At 41.3% G+C, this 14,933-nt stretch overlaps 2 protein-coding genes across 4 annotated transcripts; one reads left to right on the top strand and one right to left on the bottom strand.

Moving 5' to 3' along the window:
• Window positions 1-393: 393 nt before the first annotated feature.
• bmi1a (bmi1 polycomb ring finger oncogene 1a) lies at window positions 394-9,430 on the top strand. 2 transcript variants are annotated; one of them, XM_038973095.1, is made up of 10 exons: window positions 394-717; window positions 4,694-4,824; window positions 5,093-5,189; window positions 5,422-5,477; window positions 5,787-5,837; window positions 6,260-6,368; window positions 6,849-6,894; window positions 7,476-7,574; window positions 7,844-7,924; window positions 8,199-9,430. In XM_038973095.1, exons 2-10 carry the CDS (start codon window positions 4,707-4,709, stop codon window positions 8,529-8,531), a joined length of 990 nt encoding a protein of 329 aa, XP_038829023.1. In that variant the 5' UTR covers window positions 394-717; window positions 4,694-4,706; the 3' UTR covers window positions 8,532-9,430. The 2 variants fall into 2 exon arrangements, with proteins under 2 accessions (XP_038829023.1, XP_038829024.1); XM_038973096.1 differs by lacking the exon at window positions 394-717 and adding an exon at window positions 3,779-3,896.
• A 3,007-nt stretch (window positions 9,431-12,437) lies between these two features.
• LOC120027946 (type I phosphatidylinositol 4,5-bisphosphate 4-phosphatase-A-like) lies at window positions 12,438-13,522 on the bottom strand. 2 transcript variants are annotated; one of them, XM_038973040.1, is made up of 2 exons: window positions 12,708-13,522; window positions 12,438-12,674 (listed from the first exon to the last, which is right to left on the bottom strand). In XM_038973040.1, the coding sequence occupies exons 1-2, from the start codon at window positions 13,494-13,496 to the stop codon at window positions 12,666-12,668; spliced, it is 798 nt and encodes a 265-aa protein (XP_038828968.1). In that variant the 5' UTR covers window positions 13,497-13,522; the 3' UTR covers window positions 12,438-12,665. The 2 variants fall into 2 exon arrangements, with proteins under 2 accessions (XP_038828968.1, XP_038828967.1); XM_038973039.1 differs by having other exon boundaries at window positions 12,438-13,522.
• Window positions 13,523-14,933: the final 1,411 nt, after the last annotated feature.

The following is a 14,933-nucleotide window of genomic DNA, read 5'->3' as shown; positions in this document are numbered from 1 at the left end:
TTGGCCATGGAATATCAACACAGTAGCCCCAGCTTTCTATCGTCTTTGGAAAGTGTATCCTAACCAACGCATGTATGACAAAGATGCATTTTGCCAAGCTCATGTCTTTGGAAAGGGACACAGCAGAGGCACATAATAGAAACGTGGTTGGAAAAACGCACACTGGCTATTGTTTAGAAACATCAGTGATGTCTTGAGTGACACAACTACAACGTTTGAAGCAAATTACGAGATCATGATGGGCTTTGGATAACATATTCTTTGTGTCATTTTACGAAGCATCGTGAATTGGCGAGCCCCCCGAATACACCGACACTAATTTCCAGGCCACCCTTAAGGAATGATACCACGTGACCAAAGCGGGGCGGTCGAACTACAAGCCATTTTGGGGACGGTGTCAGTTTCCACTGAGCCACACTGCTGCATTTTTCGAAGAGACTCATTGGGAACACAAACACACCGTTCGGAACGCACAGCCAAAAGGCTGAAATATTAGACAACAGAGGACACTACGCGCCCAAAGTGCATAGAAGGAGAACAATACGATTTTTACGCATCTGAAATGAGCCCCGGGTTGCCTGGCGCTCTATGCAATTGACAGCGTCTGCAGCTTGTTTCAAGATGGCGGCTGAGCTCGTATTCATTTTCTGCTGATCGCCTCCTAACTTTCATTGTCTCTCCGTCTCCAATATCGCAGATCGCCAGCCGAGTCTCTAGGTATGTATTATTCGATATATTTTCTTACCAACGGATGAATAATGATTAAGTTTTCGCCGCGTATATGTGTTTTTCTGCGGGTTTAAATGGGTTTCCAGCCCGTGGTGGATGGGGCTTTGACGGTGTCTCGCACTCACGGACGTGGAGCTCTGTCCTCTCACGGCTTCTAAAATTGTGTTCCCTTCTTGCGCAAGCCTTGGTTTTGCGCTCAACAGACCAGCGCATTGAATTCTTTAGTATTTAATGTAATTATCTGTTATGAGTGTCCATTGAGAGTGTTTCTGGGACATTGGTTAGATTTCCACAAAGCCAGTGATCTCAATCGAACAGGACCGAGATTGTTGAGGTGTTTACGGCAGCACACAGTCCAATGGTTCTCCTGGTTGGTTTGGTTCCATATACTGTCCCCATTTTATAGAAATATGATCTTTTGGATGTTGGGGACAGATCAGCGTGGTTGCATTACGCACATGTCATCAAGTGTTGTTTTTATGAACTTAACTTCCCTCTTGTTGAACCGGTCCTCTGTAGCCTGGTGGAGGGTAAACCATTTCAATCATTTACTGAAATATCATCACGACCAGTTAGTTGTTAAAGAAGGATTTGAATGTATAGGTCTACACGCAAGTTGATAAAGTAACGATATTGGCGCACATTAATCATGCATAAAACCAATTTTCAGATTTTTGTTACCATGATGTCAAGATGGTACAAAGGTCCATTGACTGATTCAGAACAAGGGTCCTCTCAATTACCCAACCATCTTTGAATTCTCTGTAAAAGGCATATATTTACTATTGAGTTTCGTCACGACTTTATTGCGCAGGCTATGTGCCTCCATCTGCCAACATTAGTTTTTTGAGGATTTGTAATTTTCCCCCCACTTTTGGAACCAACAATCTGACCGCATATTGTTAACTCACAATGGCGCATAAGTTTATAAAGCAGGAATATGCGTAAAAACCAACCATGCAAAGATCAAACATGTCAGACGGTTTGCACGGTGGTGGAATATTCTGTTGCTTGATTGGTTTGAAATGTGTTTGTCTGGATCCATGGTGTCTGATATTTTTATGCTTACCCTCTTAATAATCTCGTTATGACCAGGTTATCAAGTGTGAGATTATGTCATGTGGAAGGGAACTGTTTGGTGGGAAAGATAAATAGCCTAACGTTGTTTGACAGTTGATAACCTACCCACAGAGGATTTCTGTGAGATTAAAGTTGCCAATGTCGGTGCTAGTTGAAATTCTGGTGTAGCCTGATTTGTGTTGATATAAGGTTTCTGTTTGTGATACTTGTTGGAATGCAACTTTAACACACAGCCAGGTAAATAGAGATTTCGACATTGACTGCTGACTTCTTGATGAATTATATAAAGTGAGGCCTCCTCTTTCCCATGTAGCGAAGTCTTCTGAAAATGGTGATGGAAATCTAGCTTTGATGAATAGATTAAGGTTCCATCCAAAAATAGAGAGACTGGGGCAGCATATATAGACCAAAACAACCACAGCCCTCAAAGACTAGCCTGTCTTTATGGAGAAAAATGTGACATGCATCTTTATCCATACTACATGAAGATGTTGTAAATTGTATATAGATTATACACAGACGAGTCCCCACATTTTTTGAGGAAGGAGTCGCCTATTCTACTTCCCATTTTCAGCCATTCATTATAGCTAGATGGAGAAACCCTGGGTTGCACCATGCAGCACACAGTTCATGGCCCAGAAGGTTGAGCTGAGTACAGTAGGCTAGATAGAATGCAATTGGGAGCAAATCTGGCCAACATCGTTATTGATAATACCCTGTTCTATGAGTCTCTCAACTACTTTTTTATTCAGTGCTTTATTTGTTGTTTGGCTGTGTCCTGTACGGATAAATGTGTTCCATGATGATACTTGCAGATGAAGTTGCAATATGCATGTTAAAGCCTGGTATCATTTACTCTACAAAGGCTCTGCTATATTACCAGTGGTAACAGTTGTGCAAACATCAGTAGTTAATCGATTGGTGGCGTAACAGGCTATCTGTTTGCATTGCAAACACGATGCGTGACAGCCACTGTAATGGCATTGTGGGGTCCTCCACTGCGTTACATTCAAATACACATTTTTAAGATATTTTTTTTACTGACAGGAAGAGCTGGGATATTCCACACCAGTGGCCTGTTGGCAGAGCCAATATCGGTGTTTCTATATATATATTTGAACTAAGGTGCATCCTTATAAAATGACGATGGTTCTGTTTGCAAGGTTTTTTTTCACCATAGGCTACACGCAGGATCCGTTTAAATGTATATAGCGCCACCATGCAACATATTGCGCGGGTCACCTTTGATGCAGGCATGACCCAGTGCCAATCTCACTATGTTTCTTGTTTTGTCATGAGTTTTATTCCTAGTGCTAGGAAGCCAAAAGCATCTGACACGCAGAATCAGTCATTTCTCCCCATGTTTTAACTGACGGCTCATGTGATCGTATCCTATGTGTGGCAGAAATACAAAAAGCCATTGGGAAGAAGAAAGATGTCTAGGCTACAAAAAGGCGTCACAACTAGACGAATATTGTGCAACTTATTTCATAATTTCCCTCCAGACAGTCGTTGTTAAACCTCTTTCTACACCACATTGCTGTTGCCTGCTGGCTATTTGAATCTAACTGTTATGTGGCACTTCATTAGTGATCCATGTCGCGTTGGCTGAGCAGTGGCGAGGTTTCTCTCGGGCTTCAACTTCATACGCCCAGAGAACATACTTGGTCGAGTGATGTTGTTATTCTACTGTGCTGTGCACGCACACATGCTTTGTGCAGACGGAAACGACACAAGCAACGGAAAACGATTCGATTTATCCAAACTAATGCACAAAGCATGGGTAGCCTATACGGCTGGCGACATAGGAACTGAACGTAAACAGGCTTCGGTGTGAAAATATGTTAAACCCTGTCGGGAATTGCACTATGATTTTCGAGCGAGACGTTCTTTACAAAATGGCAGCCATGGTGCGGGGACGGACTGTAGTCTATTCGCTTCGCGAGGGAAGGACATATATTTATTTTCATATTATTCGCAGTCACATCATCAACGCGAGCGGTGATCTGGTCTTGGGCGAAGCAAATCTCTCCGTATTGGTCCCTGGCGAGATGCCAAGTAGTGGAACCTAAGTTGCCATAGAAACGGTAAGACTTTCCAAGTGTGTGTGGTTACACCTGACGCCGAGTCAATTAGCTTACGGTCTCCCGCATCCCCGAGAGTTGAAAGATTAATTCATTGAAGAATGTGATATGAAATGTTGCAACTGGCCGGAATGATGTTGCTAATCATCAGGTTCCAATATTAGAAAGTAAGAACCCCTCTGTGTTTTGGCACTTCTACGCTGAATCGCTTTAGAATAGATACCCTGATGTAGGTTGGATAGGTCTACAGCGTTTCTTCGTTTTATAGGACTAGGGTACTATCACATTTCCTGAGCGACCAACGACCTCCGTTCTCCCATATCTATCTATAGAGGAGCGCTGGGAGGTAGGCTATATGAACCATCCCAATGAAAGGATTGATTTATGACAACGCAGCTCTTTCGGCTGTAGCTGTGCCCTCGACAAATCCACACGGATCGACTCCCACCAATTGTTAGCTATCAATCAACCTCTGGGTCAGCTTCTGAAAAACGACCAACCCCTTCCCTGGTTATTATACTATTATCATAAAGTATGGGTGTTTCTCTAACAGTAGAACAACAAAACATCCTTACAAATGGGTTTAAAGTGGTTTAATGAACGACCACTTTATCAAGCTGTGAAAGATCTGTAGTCCCGATCCAATGATAGGCTTTCATTGTTGCTCTCTGTTTTTTTGCTGTCTGTTTTTTCTCCTCAAAAGTATCCTCAACTTATAAAGTCTAAATTATATTTGTATTAACACGATATAGACTACCTTCCTGTCAGATTGTGACTCTGTGCTCCTTTCTCCCTCGCAGGGATCTTCCTTCCATGACGATGCATCGAACGACCAGAATTAAGATAACTGAGCTGAACCCCCACCTCATGTGTGTGCTGTGTGGTGGATACTTCATCGATGCCACAACCATTATAGAATGTCTCCATTCATGTGAGTGACACTTGGCTGAATGCAGACATGGGAATTGGACCAATCATGATAAATATGACTGTTGCAAATTCACACTAATAGGTAGCTAGTTAATTACTCAAGTTTTTTTTAACCAATTTCACTCTCACATTCTCTTCTCACATAATTGCATTGGCTACACTATTTATGTCTAATTCACTAGATGCTACAAAAGGCATTTTTCATCGTTGGACTGTAGGGTATTGTTATCCACTGAGAAACTGATCCAGTTTTTCCCCTTGGGTTTCAGTCTGCAAGATGTGCATTGTGCGCTATCTGGAGACCAGCAAGTATTGCCCCATCTGTGACGTGCCAGTACACAAAACCAAGCCTCTGCTCAATATAAGGTAATTAATCACTTTGTTTCTTTTACATTTGTTCTATAGCCTTACATTGTTTTGTCGCATTTCTGCTGTTTCTCGCTATTATCCAATCCACCCAATGCAGTTAGATGTCATCAAAGGATTGGTCTAGTTTCATAAACATTTTGCTACTTTCTCAACATCCGTCAATTTATTAAAACCTCATAGCATGCAATGAGTTCTGGGTAAATATGACTGATTATGAACATTCTTCAAGGTCTGACAAAACCCTACAAGACATTGTCTACAAGCTGGTCCCTGGTCTCTTCAAAAGTAAGTGGAATGTGTTAAATCCCTCTTATCAGTCATGTCATTGTCTTGTTCTCTGTGACATATGTATTCTGTATCTACTAAATTGTTAATCCTGAATGGTTGATTATCCTGTTTCAAATCGGAGCTGCTGGCTTGTCTCCCCTGGAAAATGGTTTAAAACCCACCCGTGGACTGATTCTGGAAATGGGTGCTATATAGTTAAAGCATGAGGGTGCAATGCATCAGCCGATTGATAATTCAATTTTTCAATTGTATCTCTATCCCTATTCAAATAAACATTTGTGACAGTTTTTTTTTCTCTCCCATTAGATGAGATGAAGAGAAGGAGAGACTTTTACGCGGATCACCCTTCTGTAGATGGTGAGTCTCTGCACTCTTTGTTGATAGTTGCTTTATTTCAGATTTTTTTAAACTTGTATGACTGTGATATATGGTTGTCTCACCTAGCTACCCTATAAGAGCATATGCTAAATGACTCAAATGTAAATGTTAAGAAAACGGTTCATGACCTTTCTTTCCTAGGTCAGATAGGGTGTAAGTCTACTGGAGATGTAAAAAGTGAATTGTCATTAAGTAGTTTTATTTCTAACAACAAAAATAATGGTCTATTTATTTCCTGCTCCAGTAAGATTCTATTGGTTTTCCCTCTACAAACCCACTAAAAGTAACTTCAATATTAGCTGATGGTATTCTCCTATAATGATAGGATTTCTAAGCTTTCACTTTCACGGTTTTACAAGTTTTTGGGAAATCTCATGCAACTTGTTCATTTGTGTCTGTAGCTACGACAAGGTCTAATGAGGATCGAGGGGAGGTGGCGGACGAGGACAAGAGAATCATCACAGACGATGAGATCATCAGCCTCTCCATTGAGTTCTTCGATCACAACAAGTACGTCAACAAGTCTGTTACAGCCAGGCTTTTAAAAAATTATTAAATCTAGTTCGCTATGGATTCATCATAAGGTCTAAGGAAGACAATTATGTTAGAACATTTATAGATGTATACTTATATTTATTAATTCAGTGTGTTCAAAAACCGTTTAGGTCAGTTGTGTGTTAGTGTTTATTATTTATTATTCTGTAGTGACCCTGGTATATAAGCGTGTATATCGACGTTGCCACTCGACCATGCTTTTGTGCACTGGGCTTGGGGCCAGAAGGTTGATGGTTTGAGCACCATTCCCTGCCTGTTTCATTACAATACATTACAGTATATGTTTTCCTTTCTATAGTCATTTTCATTTTGAGACTTTGGTTTTACTAGTTTCTGCTTTTTGTACATGAATTGCCAACCATGAAAACCTTGAGCGCATTATCAAGATGTTTTCTAACACATTTTGTAAAACAAGTGTAACATTGTTTTTCTCAGGGCTGAACAGACCGGCGTGGCTGAGGACCAACTGACTAAAGAACAGGTAGGCCGCTACGGCTGAAGCTCAGAAGCATTCCATATCAGATAGTTCTAACACTCTGTTGCTGCACAGAGCCTATTGCTTGGTTTCTGATATAAGATTGTTCTTAATTCTGGACCCTTAAGAGCTTGTCTTCAAATCTCACTGCATGTCTCATCTCCATTTTCCATGTTCTTTTATACTTTATTGTAAATAAGGGTACTGTATAAAGTGCAGGTTAGCCTTTTTTCAGCATGAATCTTGTTCTGGAGGCAGCTCTGCAGAGTGGTCACTAGCTGGCATAGCCACAAAGTCCCATCTGATTTTAAACCTAACCTTAACCAAAAAGCAAATTTTTCTTTGCATACATTTTTACAAAATAGCCAAATTGCTCAGTTCTGCCTCCAGGACAAGACTCATGAAAATAAACATCAACCTCCATATAAAGTCCCTCAAATTAAATTGTCTTTAGGAACTGTAGCTACATTCTTTTCTCTTGCTATTTTATTGTGTATTTGCTGCAGACAGCTTCAGTTTCCTGTTCGAGTTTGGTCTGTAGTAAAATGGAGATTTGAGCTGATCTAAATGGCTCTGCCCTCCTCCAGGTGAACAATAAGAGGTATCTGCAGTGTCCAGCAGCCATGACCATCATGCACCTGAGGAAGTTCCTCCGCAGTAAGATGGACATCCCCTGTACCTATCAGGTAAAAATTTGTTTGGTTATATGAAATGACACAAGGGCAGCCATAACGCTTGCATCACCATTTTTTATTATTATATATATATTTTTTAATTAAGATGAATTTAACGACATTAGTACATATCACTGCAAGATCATTCTCTCATATGCTTCTCTTGAACCAATAAAAAAGATCAAAGATATTCAGCAATTCTTGAAGGACAATGGAAGTTCAGTAGAATAAGTACTTGTTGGCCTATTTTTATAAATCATTTTGTAATTTCTACAATGTAGGTTGAAGTGATGTATGAAGACGAGCCACTGAAAGATTACTACACATTAATGGACATAGCCTACATCTACACCTGGAGAAGGGTAAGGAACATGATATTAAAGGGGAAGTTTGTAAAAACATGCAATTAAAGGCAATGTAAACGTTTTTAACAAGTTGAAAGTAATGTTTTTTTTGTAAATGATTGCATGACTTTTTATTTCAACCTTTGGCTCTGTGATGTTTCATAGGCCTACTTTAGAGTGTGGAATGCATGAAAGTTCGCAGTTCAAAAGCTTTATTATCCATGAAGGAAAAAATCATGATTGCCCTGCAAGTTGAGACAAAGTAGCTCTAAGTATTACAAATATTTTTCAGAATGGCCCTTTGCCATTGAAGTACCGCGTCAGACCTAGCTGTAAGAAGATGAAGATGAGTCATCTGCAGCAGGAGGGCCAGAACAGCACTGGTCGGTCCGCTGAGAGCGACTCAGCCAGCGACAAAGCCTGCAGCCCTGCCGCTGTCCCCTCCACCTCCACCTCCTTGCCCAGCCCTGGCACCCCGGTGCAATCGCCACACCCACACTTCCCCCACATCTCCAAGCCTGTCAATGGAGCCTCCACCTCGGCCCCAGCCCCTACCAGACCCTTCCCCTTTGGAAAAAAACCACGGAAGGCCTCGCTGAATGGTTCTTCTGCATCCTCGGGATGACTGGCCTGAAATCCGGGCCGACAGCCAACGCCAGACCGCTCAGCTAATATCTTCATGCCAATGTAGTTCCATTGTTGTAGACGCTCTCTTTTTGTTATCGTTGTTGTTATAAATATATGATATCTGTTTAAGTAGTGGAAGTGAAGCATTTCAATAGGAACATAGCAGGGATGTGACATTAAGTTGGTGAAAGGGATGTTGGTGATAGATGAATGGTCGAAAATGAAAGCCCCCAAAAAGCTGTGTTTTATTTTACAAATGTGACTGAAGATGGCCTTTATATTATTTCCTTTATTTTTTTATTTTTTTTTCCCATATCAAAATATACATGTGTTGACTCTTGTAAGTGTGTATTTCAGCCTGTTGTTGTCAGATAAAGCATGGTAGAAACCTATAGGCTTTACTAATATTTGAAACGTTGCATCTATTGTTCTTTCGATTGGCTTTTGGAAAGCGTTTCACAGAGAAATATAATAATCAATATATTATGTGGAGTCAACTATTGTAGTATTGGGCCCACGATTTTATGAGAAAACATATGAAAGATCTGCTAAATGTACAGAGCTTTTATTAGGCTGTAGGCTACTCGGGGGGGAAATAATTTTTTAGCTGCTGTGGAATCGAATTGCTTATAGTCTCGACATCCCTGAACCCTTGAAGCAGCCAAGCAGTTCAGAAAGTCCACACACACACCCATGTATATAGCGAAATATATGCATATTTAAGCAGTAATTATGTCAAATACTGTCCTGAACAACCCCCCCCCCCCCCCCCCCCTTAATTTCATGCTAGATGACAAATGTTTTTTGATGTCTCCCATGTTCTGCGTATTTGTATCGCTCGATTGTATGGACAACTATTGTATTGTTACTGTTGCACAGTATAACATCTAAATAAAACATTTTACACTTAAAGACGTTTTGGGTGTGTTTTTTTAATTTTGTGATTCATACATCTGGTATTGTCCCCTCTTTGTAGGTATTTTGAAAATGTCTGTCATTTGTACAAATTTTCCTACATTTAATCTATTTTAGTTTCATTCATGCATTGTTAAGTTAAATATCCGTTTTTTTTGTTTTCGAATAAGAAAAAATCGCAGACAAAGCAGACCTCCAAGGACATTTTGAAAAGATGTCTTGTGCTGGCGCAGCATTGATTTAATTTAATTCACCAGAAACCACTAGTCGCAAATATATTTTGTGTTTTGAATAGGCCTAGAACATCCTTGACTTAGATATTTTCCGTCGCGCTCAATATCTGTAGCAAGGATTATACTTTTAATGGGTGAAAGAAATTGCTGCTAACAAATTGAAAGAACACAGCTTTTCTTCAAATTACAAAACAGGTTTTCTACAGAAATCTACAAATTTATTTAGGTGCATTTCAGATCGAGAACATTTTGTCAATTGCTTGTGGACTAACATGGAATATTTAAATATTCCACTATTTTCATACCTTTCTTCGTCTGCCATCGAAGTGAACATTTCTCAATAGCTAAGGATTTAATGTTGAGGTCATTTTCCGTTGGGTGCAAATAGATGCTATAAAAGACGTGTCATTAATTACAGTACACTGATGTCGCTTCAAGCGAGATTCGTCTCCCCCACAAAAAATAAACAGGTTTTTATTTGTTTACATTTAATACATTAAAAATATGGATTAAAATATAAATATTAACCTAGAAACGATCAAGTTTTATAAAGCCAATTTTGCTCGTGGAGGAGAGACAACAAAGTGGTAACACTGGTCAAAAGAACCAGAAAGTGGTTAACGTAGCCTAAAGCCACAATCCAAAGATTTTCCAAATGTCATTCAATAATTTTACAAACTCATTTGTGATGGGTTTATAGTCTTGGTAAATGTGAGTAGTTTTACATTTCCATATAACCTACATGTAGCCCTTGTTATCATCCCATATTCTTACTGAGCTGAGAGATATTGGGAAATCTTGCTGCGTTCACGTGCTAGTCGAAACTATAGGAAACTCGGACATTTCCGACTTGCTAACTGGTTATATATAGCCTAAAGGTGCGACTTCAATCAGTTAGGAAGTCGGACATGTCCGAGTTTCCTAGTTCCAACTAGCATATGAACGCAGTATTAGTCCTCGGTTTATGGTGGTGAGTTAAAGGTATTGTATTCAGATTGGGACGTTGATGTTGACTTGCAGATGGCATGATGTGACTTAATTTTACACAATTTCGTGCAATAGACAACATTTGGGTGTGTGTGCTGGTTTACATTTTTTATGTAGCCTATATTAAGTAACTGGTGTTTTGTTTTACGTAGCCTATAGGCCTGCTGGCATGATGCATAGGTACACTAAGTGCATAAGTGCCATAATATGGATTTGGTCTTTAACCAAATAGCGCTATCTTCTGTATACCACCCCTACCTTGTCACAACACAACAGATTGGCTCCACACATGTATTTTTGTAACACGTTTTTGTAAAAAAAAAAGTACAAAAAAGTGTTACAAAAATCTAAATATATTTTATATTTGAGATTCTTCCAAGTAGCCACCCTTTGCCTTGATGACAGCTTTGCACACTCTTGGCATTCTCTCAACCAGCTTCATGAGGTAGTTACCTGGAATGCATTTCAATTAACAGGTGTGCCTTGTTAAAAGTACATTTGTGGAATTTATTTCCTTCTTAATGTGTTAGAGCCAATCTGTTGTGTTGTGACAAGGTAGGGGTGGTATACAGGAGATAGCGCTATTTGGTTAAAGACCAAATCCATATTATGGCAAGAACAGCTCAAATAAGAAAAGAGAAACAACAGTCTATCATTACCTTAACATTTACATTTAAGTCATTTAGCAGACGCTCTTATCCAGAGCGACTTACATTTAACCTTTATTTAACTAGGCAAGTCAGTTAAGAACAAATTCTTATTTTCAATGACGGCCTAGGAACAGTGGGTTAACTGCCTTGTTCAGGGGCAGAACGACAGATTTGTACCTTGTCAGCTCAGGGATTTGAACTTGCAACCTTTCGGTTACTAGCCCAACACTCTAACCACTAGGCTACCCTGCCGCCCCCATATCTCCCTCAGTAGCTCTCTCTGTTCCCCTCCATTTCAGGGGTTCTCTGTTTTAACTCGGGGTCCCTCTCCCAGCATTGAGGAACCCCCCCCCCCCACGTATATTTCTATGGGTACAAGCTCTGTTCATGACACAAACTGTTCACATCCCTCTGGTTGGTGGAGAGAATTTTGCAGGTTTAAAGTATAGTTCCTGAAATTCTACACATTTTGTCATGTGGTGCAAAGAAAATGTTGCAGTTTTAAAGCATTTTTTGTTGTTGCTGCAATTCTATACATTCTGCAATTTTTCTAATGTCTATTCATGTGATATTTGAGTGACTAAAAAAATTACAACAATATCTATGGCCTAAAAAAACCTTCATAAAGAAAATGTTAGCTGACATGGGCTAGTTGATCTGGACATTTCTGACACGTTACACATATCTCTCTAAGGTCTACGATGATGACATGACAAGAGGACCTGATGATGTACTACCCAATTTAGAAACTGTACCTTGTGCATTCTACTATTATAATTTTCAAGAGTTTAGTTTAAAGCAGGACCCCGTGCCGCCCCCTGTCGACCCCTCAGTTTGAGATCCACTGCTCTATGTGATGTTCTGTACGGGCCCCTCTCCCCTCTATGTGATGTTCTGTACGGGCTCCTCTATGTGATGTTCTGTACGGGCTCCTCTATGTGATGTTCTGTACGGGCTCCTCTATGTGATGTTCTGTACGGGCTCCTCTATGTGATGTTCTGTACGGGCTCCTCTCCCCTCTATGTGATGTTCTGTACGGGCTCCTCTCCCCTCTATGGGATGTTCTGTACGGGCCCCTCTCCCCTCTATGTGATGTTCTGTACGGGCCCCTCTCCCCTCTATGTGATGTTCTGTACGGGCTCCTCTCCCCTCTATGTGATGTTCTGTACGGGCCCCTCTATGTGATGTTCTGTACGGGCTCCTCTATGTGATGTTCTGTACGGGCTCCTCTATGTGATGTTCTGTACGGGCTCCTCTATGTGATGTTCTGTACGGGCTCCTCTCCCCTCTATGTGATGTTCTGTACGGGCTCCTCTATGTGATGTTCTGTACGGGCTCCTCTCCCCTCTATGTGATGTTCTGTACGGGCTCCTCTCCCCTCTATGTGATGTTCTGTACGGGTTCGCTGATCTTCAGACAGCCCCAGTAGATCATTCTGCACATGCTCAGTACAGTCAGGAGAATCAGGAAGACCCAAGCGGCATAAATCCCTCTGTGGAGCAAGGCTGGTTTACACGTTCCCACCACTAGTCCTGCCGTGCCGCCAGAGAAAACCAAAAACAACAGGAAACACCACAAGCCCCGCCTCCTGGGGTACCGCCGGCCAACAGAAGAGACTTTTCTGCAGTGGGGGCATCTGGCTAACGTTCTGTCTGAGAAATCAGTCCACAGGAATGTGTTTCTGCAGTGTCCACAGACCACTCTGACCCCAGCGAGTTGTTGAGGTTCTGGACTGTCTGAACCCGACCCGGCAGCACGCACCAGACCCAAGTTCATGACACGCTTACAGTAAAGTCGGGGACAGGCGATCCTCTGTGAGGTGACTTTACAGATGAGGAGACAGTTACAGGGGCAGCGGACATACTTCTTCCCTGCTGGAGCATTCTTTATAGGCGTAGCCTCATTGCAGATGATGCACTTGACTACGTGTTGGTGTGTCTTTCCCTCCACGTTGATGGCACTCTGACACACCCTACAACTGATGATGGGGGAGCTGCCAATGTCTGGGCTGCCCAGGGGAGAGTAGGGAGGGGGGGCTTCACCGAACAGGACTGGAGGGGGGGCACTGGGGCTGAGGAATGGAGGGAAACTCTGTGGCCTCGGGGGAAAGCCATACGAGGCACCATTCGTCCCGTCGTGCTGGTCCGAAAGCAACGGGCTACGCTCTCCATCCGACATAGCGTAGCTAGTGGGAACCAGCGCAGGTTGTAGCGGGGTGTCGAGTGCCCAAACCGGGGTAGTGTGTATGGCCGGGACGACTGAGTGAACTTAGTTAGCTGAAGTATTCACATGATCACGGGAAACCAGGAAGAAGGAAGCCTTCTTTTTATTTAGAATTCAAGGCACACTGAACCAGCATGGCTACCACAGCATTCTGCAGCGATATGCCATCTCATCTGGTTTGCGCTTAGTATGACTATCATTTGTTTTTCAAACGGACAATGACCCAACACACCTCCAGGCTGTATAAGGGATATTTAACCAAGAATGAGAGTGATGGAGTGCTGCATCAGATGACCTTGCCTCCACAATCACTGACCTCAACCCAATTGAGATGGTTTGGGATGAGTTGGACCGCAGAGTGAAGGAAAAGCAGCCAACAAGTGCTCAGCATATGTGGGGACTCATTCAAGACTGTTGGAAAAGCATTCCAGGTGAAGCTGGTTGAGAGAATGCCAAGAGTGTGCAAAGCTGTCATCAAGGCAAAGGGTGGCTACTTTGAAGAATCTAACATTTAAAATCTATTTAAATTTGTTTAACACTTTTTTGGTTACTACCTGATTCCATATGTGTTATGTCGTAGTTTTGATATCTTCACTATTATTCTACAATGTAGAAAATAGTAAAAAAATAAGAAAAACCCTTGAATGAGTAGGTGTGTCAAATCTTTTGACTGGTGCTGTGTATATATATATATGTATATATATGCAATCGCTACTCCTTCCTTCTACTTCAAGGCACTCCACACCTAACTGGGACAGAGCTGATTGGGACTTCATCGGGTTCTCAAGTGGTTTTATTTTGTTTTACGTAGCCTATAGGTCTACTGGCATGATGGGCAGGTGCACTGTAGGCAAGTGGATTGCATTAATGCATGGGTCACCCAACAATCCTTCACTGGAGAGGCCAAGGTTTAGCCTTTAAAATGTGACCAGTGCACATCAAACATCATGTGTGCGTGCCATGGTGATGATATGTTACTCTACATGTTTTTCAAGGCCGTTGATTTTATCAAAGGTAAATTACATTTGAAGAGGCATTGAGTGGTTTCAAGCTTTATCCTTTATGGCGAACACATATTGGTTGTGGCAGCAGAACAGATAATATGGACATTGTTATAAGAAATAAAATAAGCTCATATTCTTTGATTTTACTTAGAGATGAACTCAATGAAATAAAACTACAGGGTTCAGATACTGTAAGGTAGTATCTCATCAACTGTCTGGTCTTCCATGCGACAACACTCAATTTAAATCAGACAAAATCTCTATTAATATAGCGCATTATAAAACATTTGAAATATGCTTAAAGATGTTAACCTATTTTATAAATCTTCAGGCTACTGTATGTAATGTATGTATGTTCAGTCAACTCCTAAATGATTGGCACCCTTGA

This window comes from Salvelinus namaycush, chromosome 33 (assembly GCF_016432855.1).
Source record: "Salvelinus namaycush isolate Seneca chromosome 33, SaNama_1.0, whole genome shotgun sequence".
Lineage (NCBI taxonomy): Eukaryota > Metazoa > Chordata > Actinopteri > Salmoniformes > Salmonidae > Salvelinus > Salvelinus namaycush.
The sequence above is the reverse complement of the archived record's forward strand: the minus strand, read 5'-3'. Positions and strand labels throughout refer to the sequence as shown.

Bases quoted from the DNA above. Each gene is read 5' to 3' on its own strand.
- LOC120027946 (XM_038973039.1), bottom strand. From the start codon at position 13,496: ATGTCGGATGGAGAGCGTAGCCCGTTGCTTTCGGACCAGCACGACGGG.
- bmi1a (XM_038973095.1), top strand. From the start codon at position 4,707: ATGACGATGCATCGAACGACCAGAATTAAGATAACTGAGCTGAACCCC. The intron at 5,190-5,421 runs GTAATTAATCAC...ACATTCTTCAAG, and splicing joins AAGCCTCTGCTCAATATAAG to GTCTGACAAAACCCTACAAG. The intron at 6,895-7,475 runs GTAGGCCGCTAC...GCCCTCCTCCAG, and splicing joins ACCAACTGACTAAAGAACAG to GTGAACAATAAGAGGTATCT.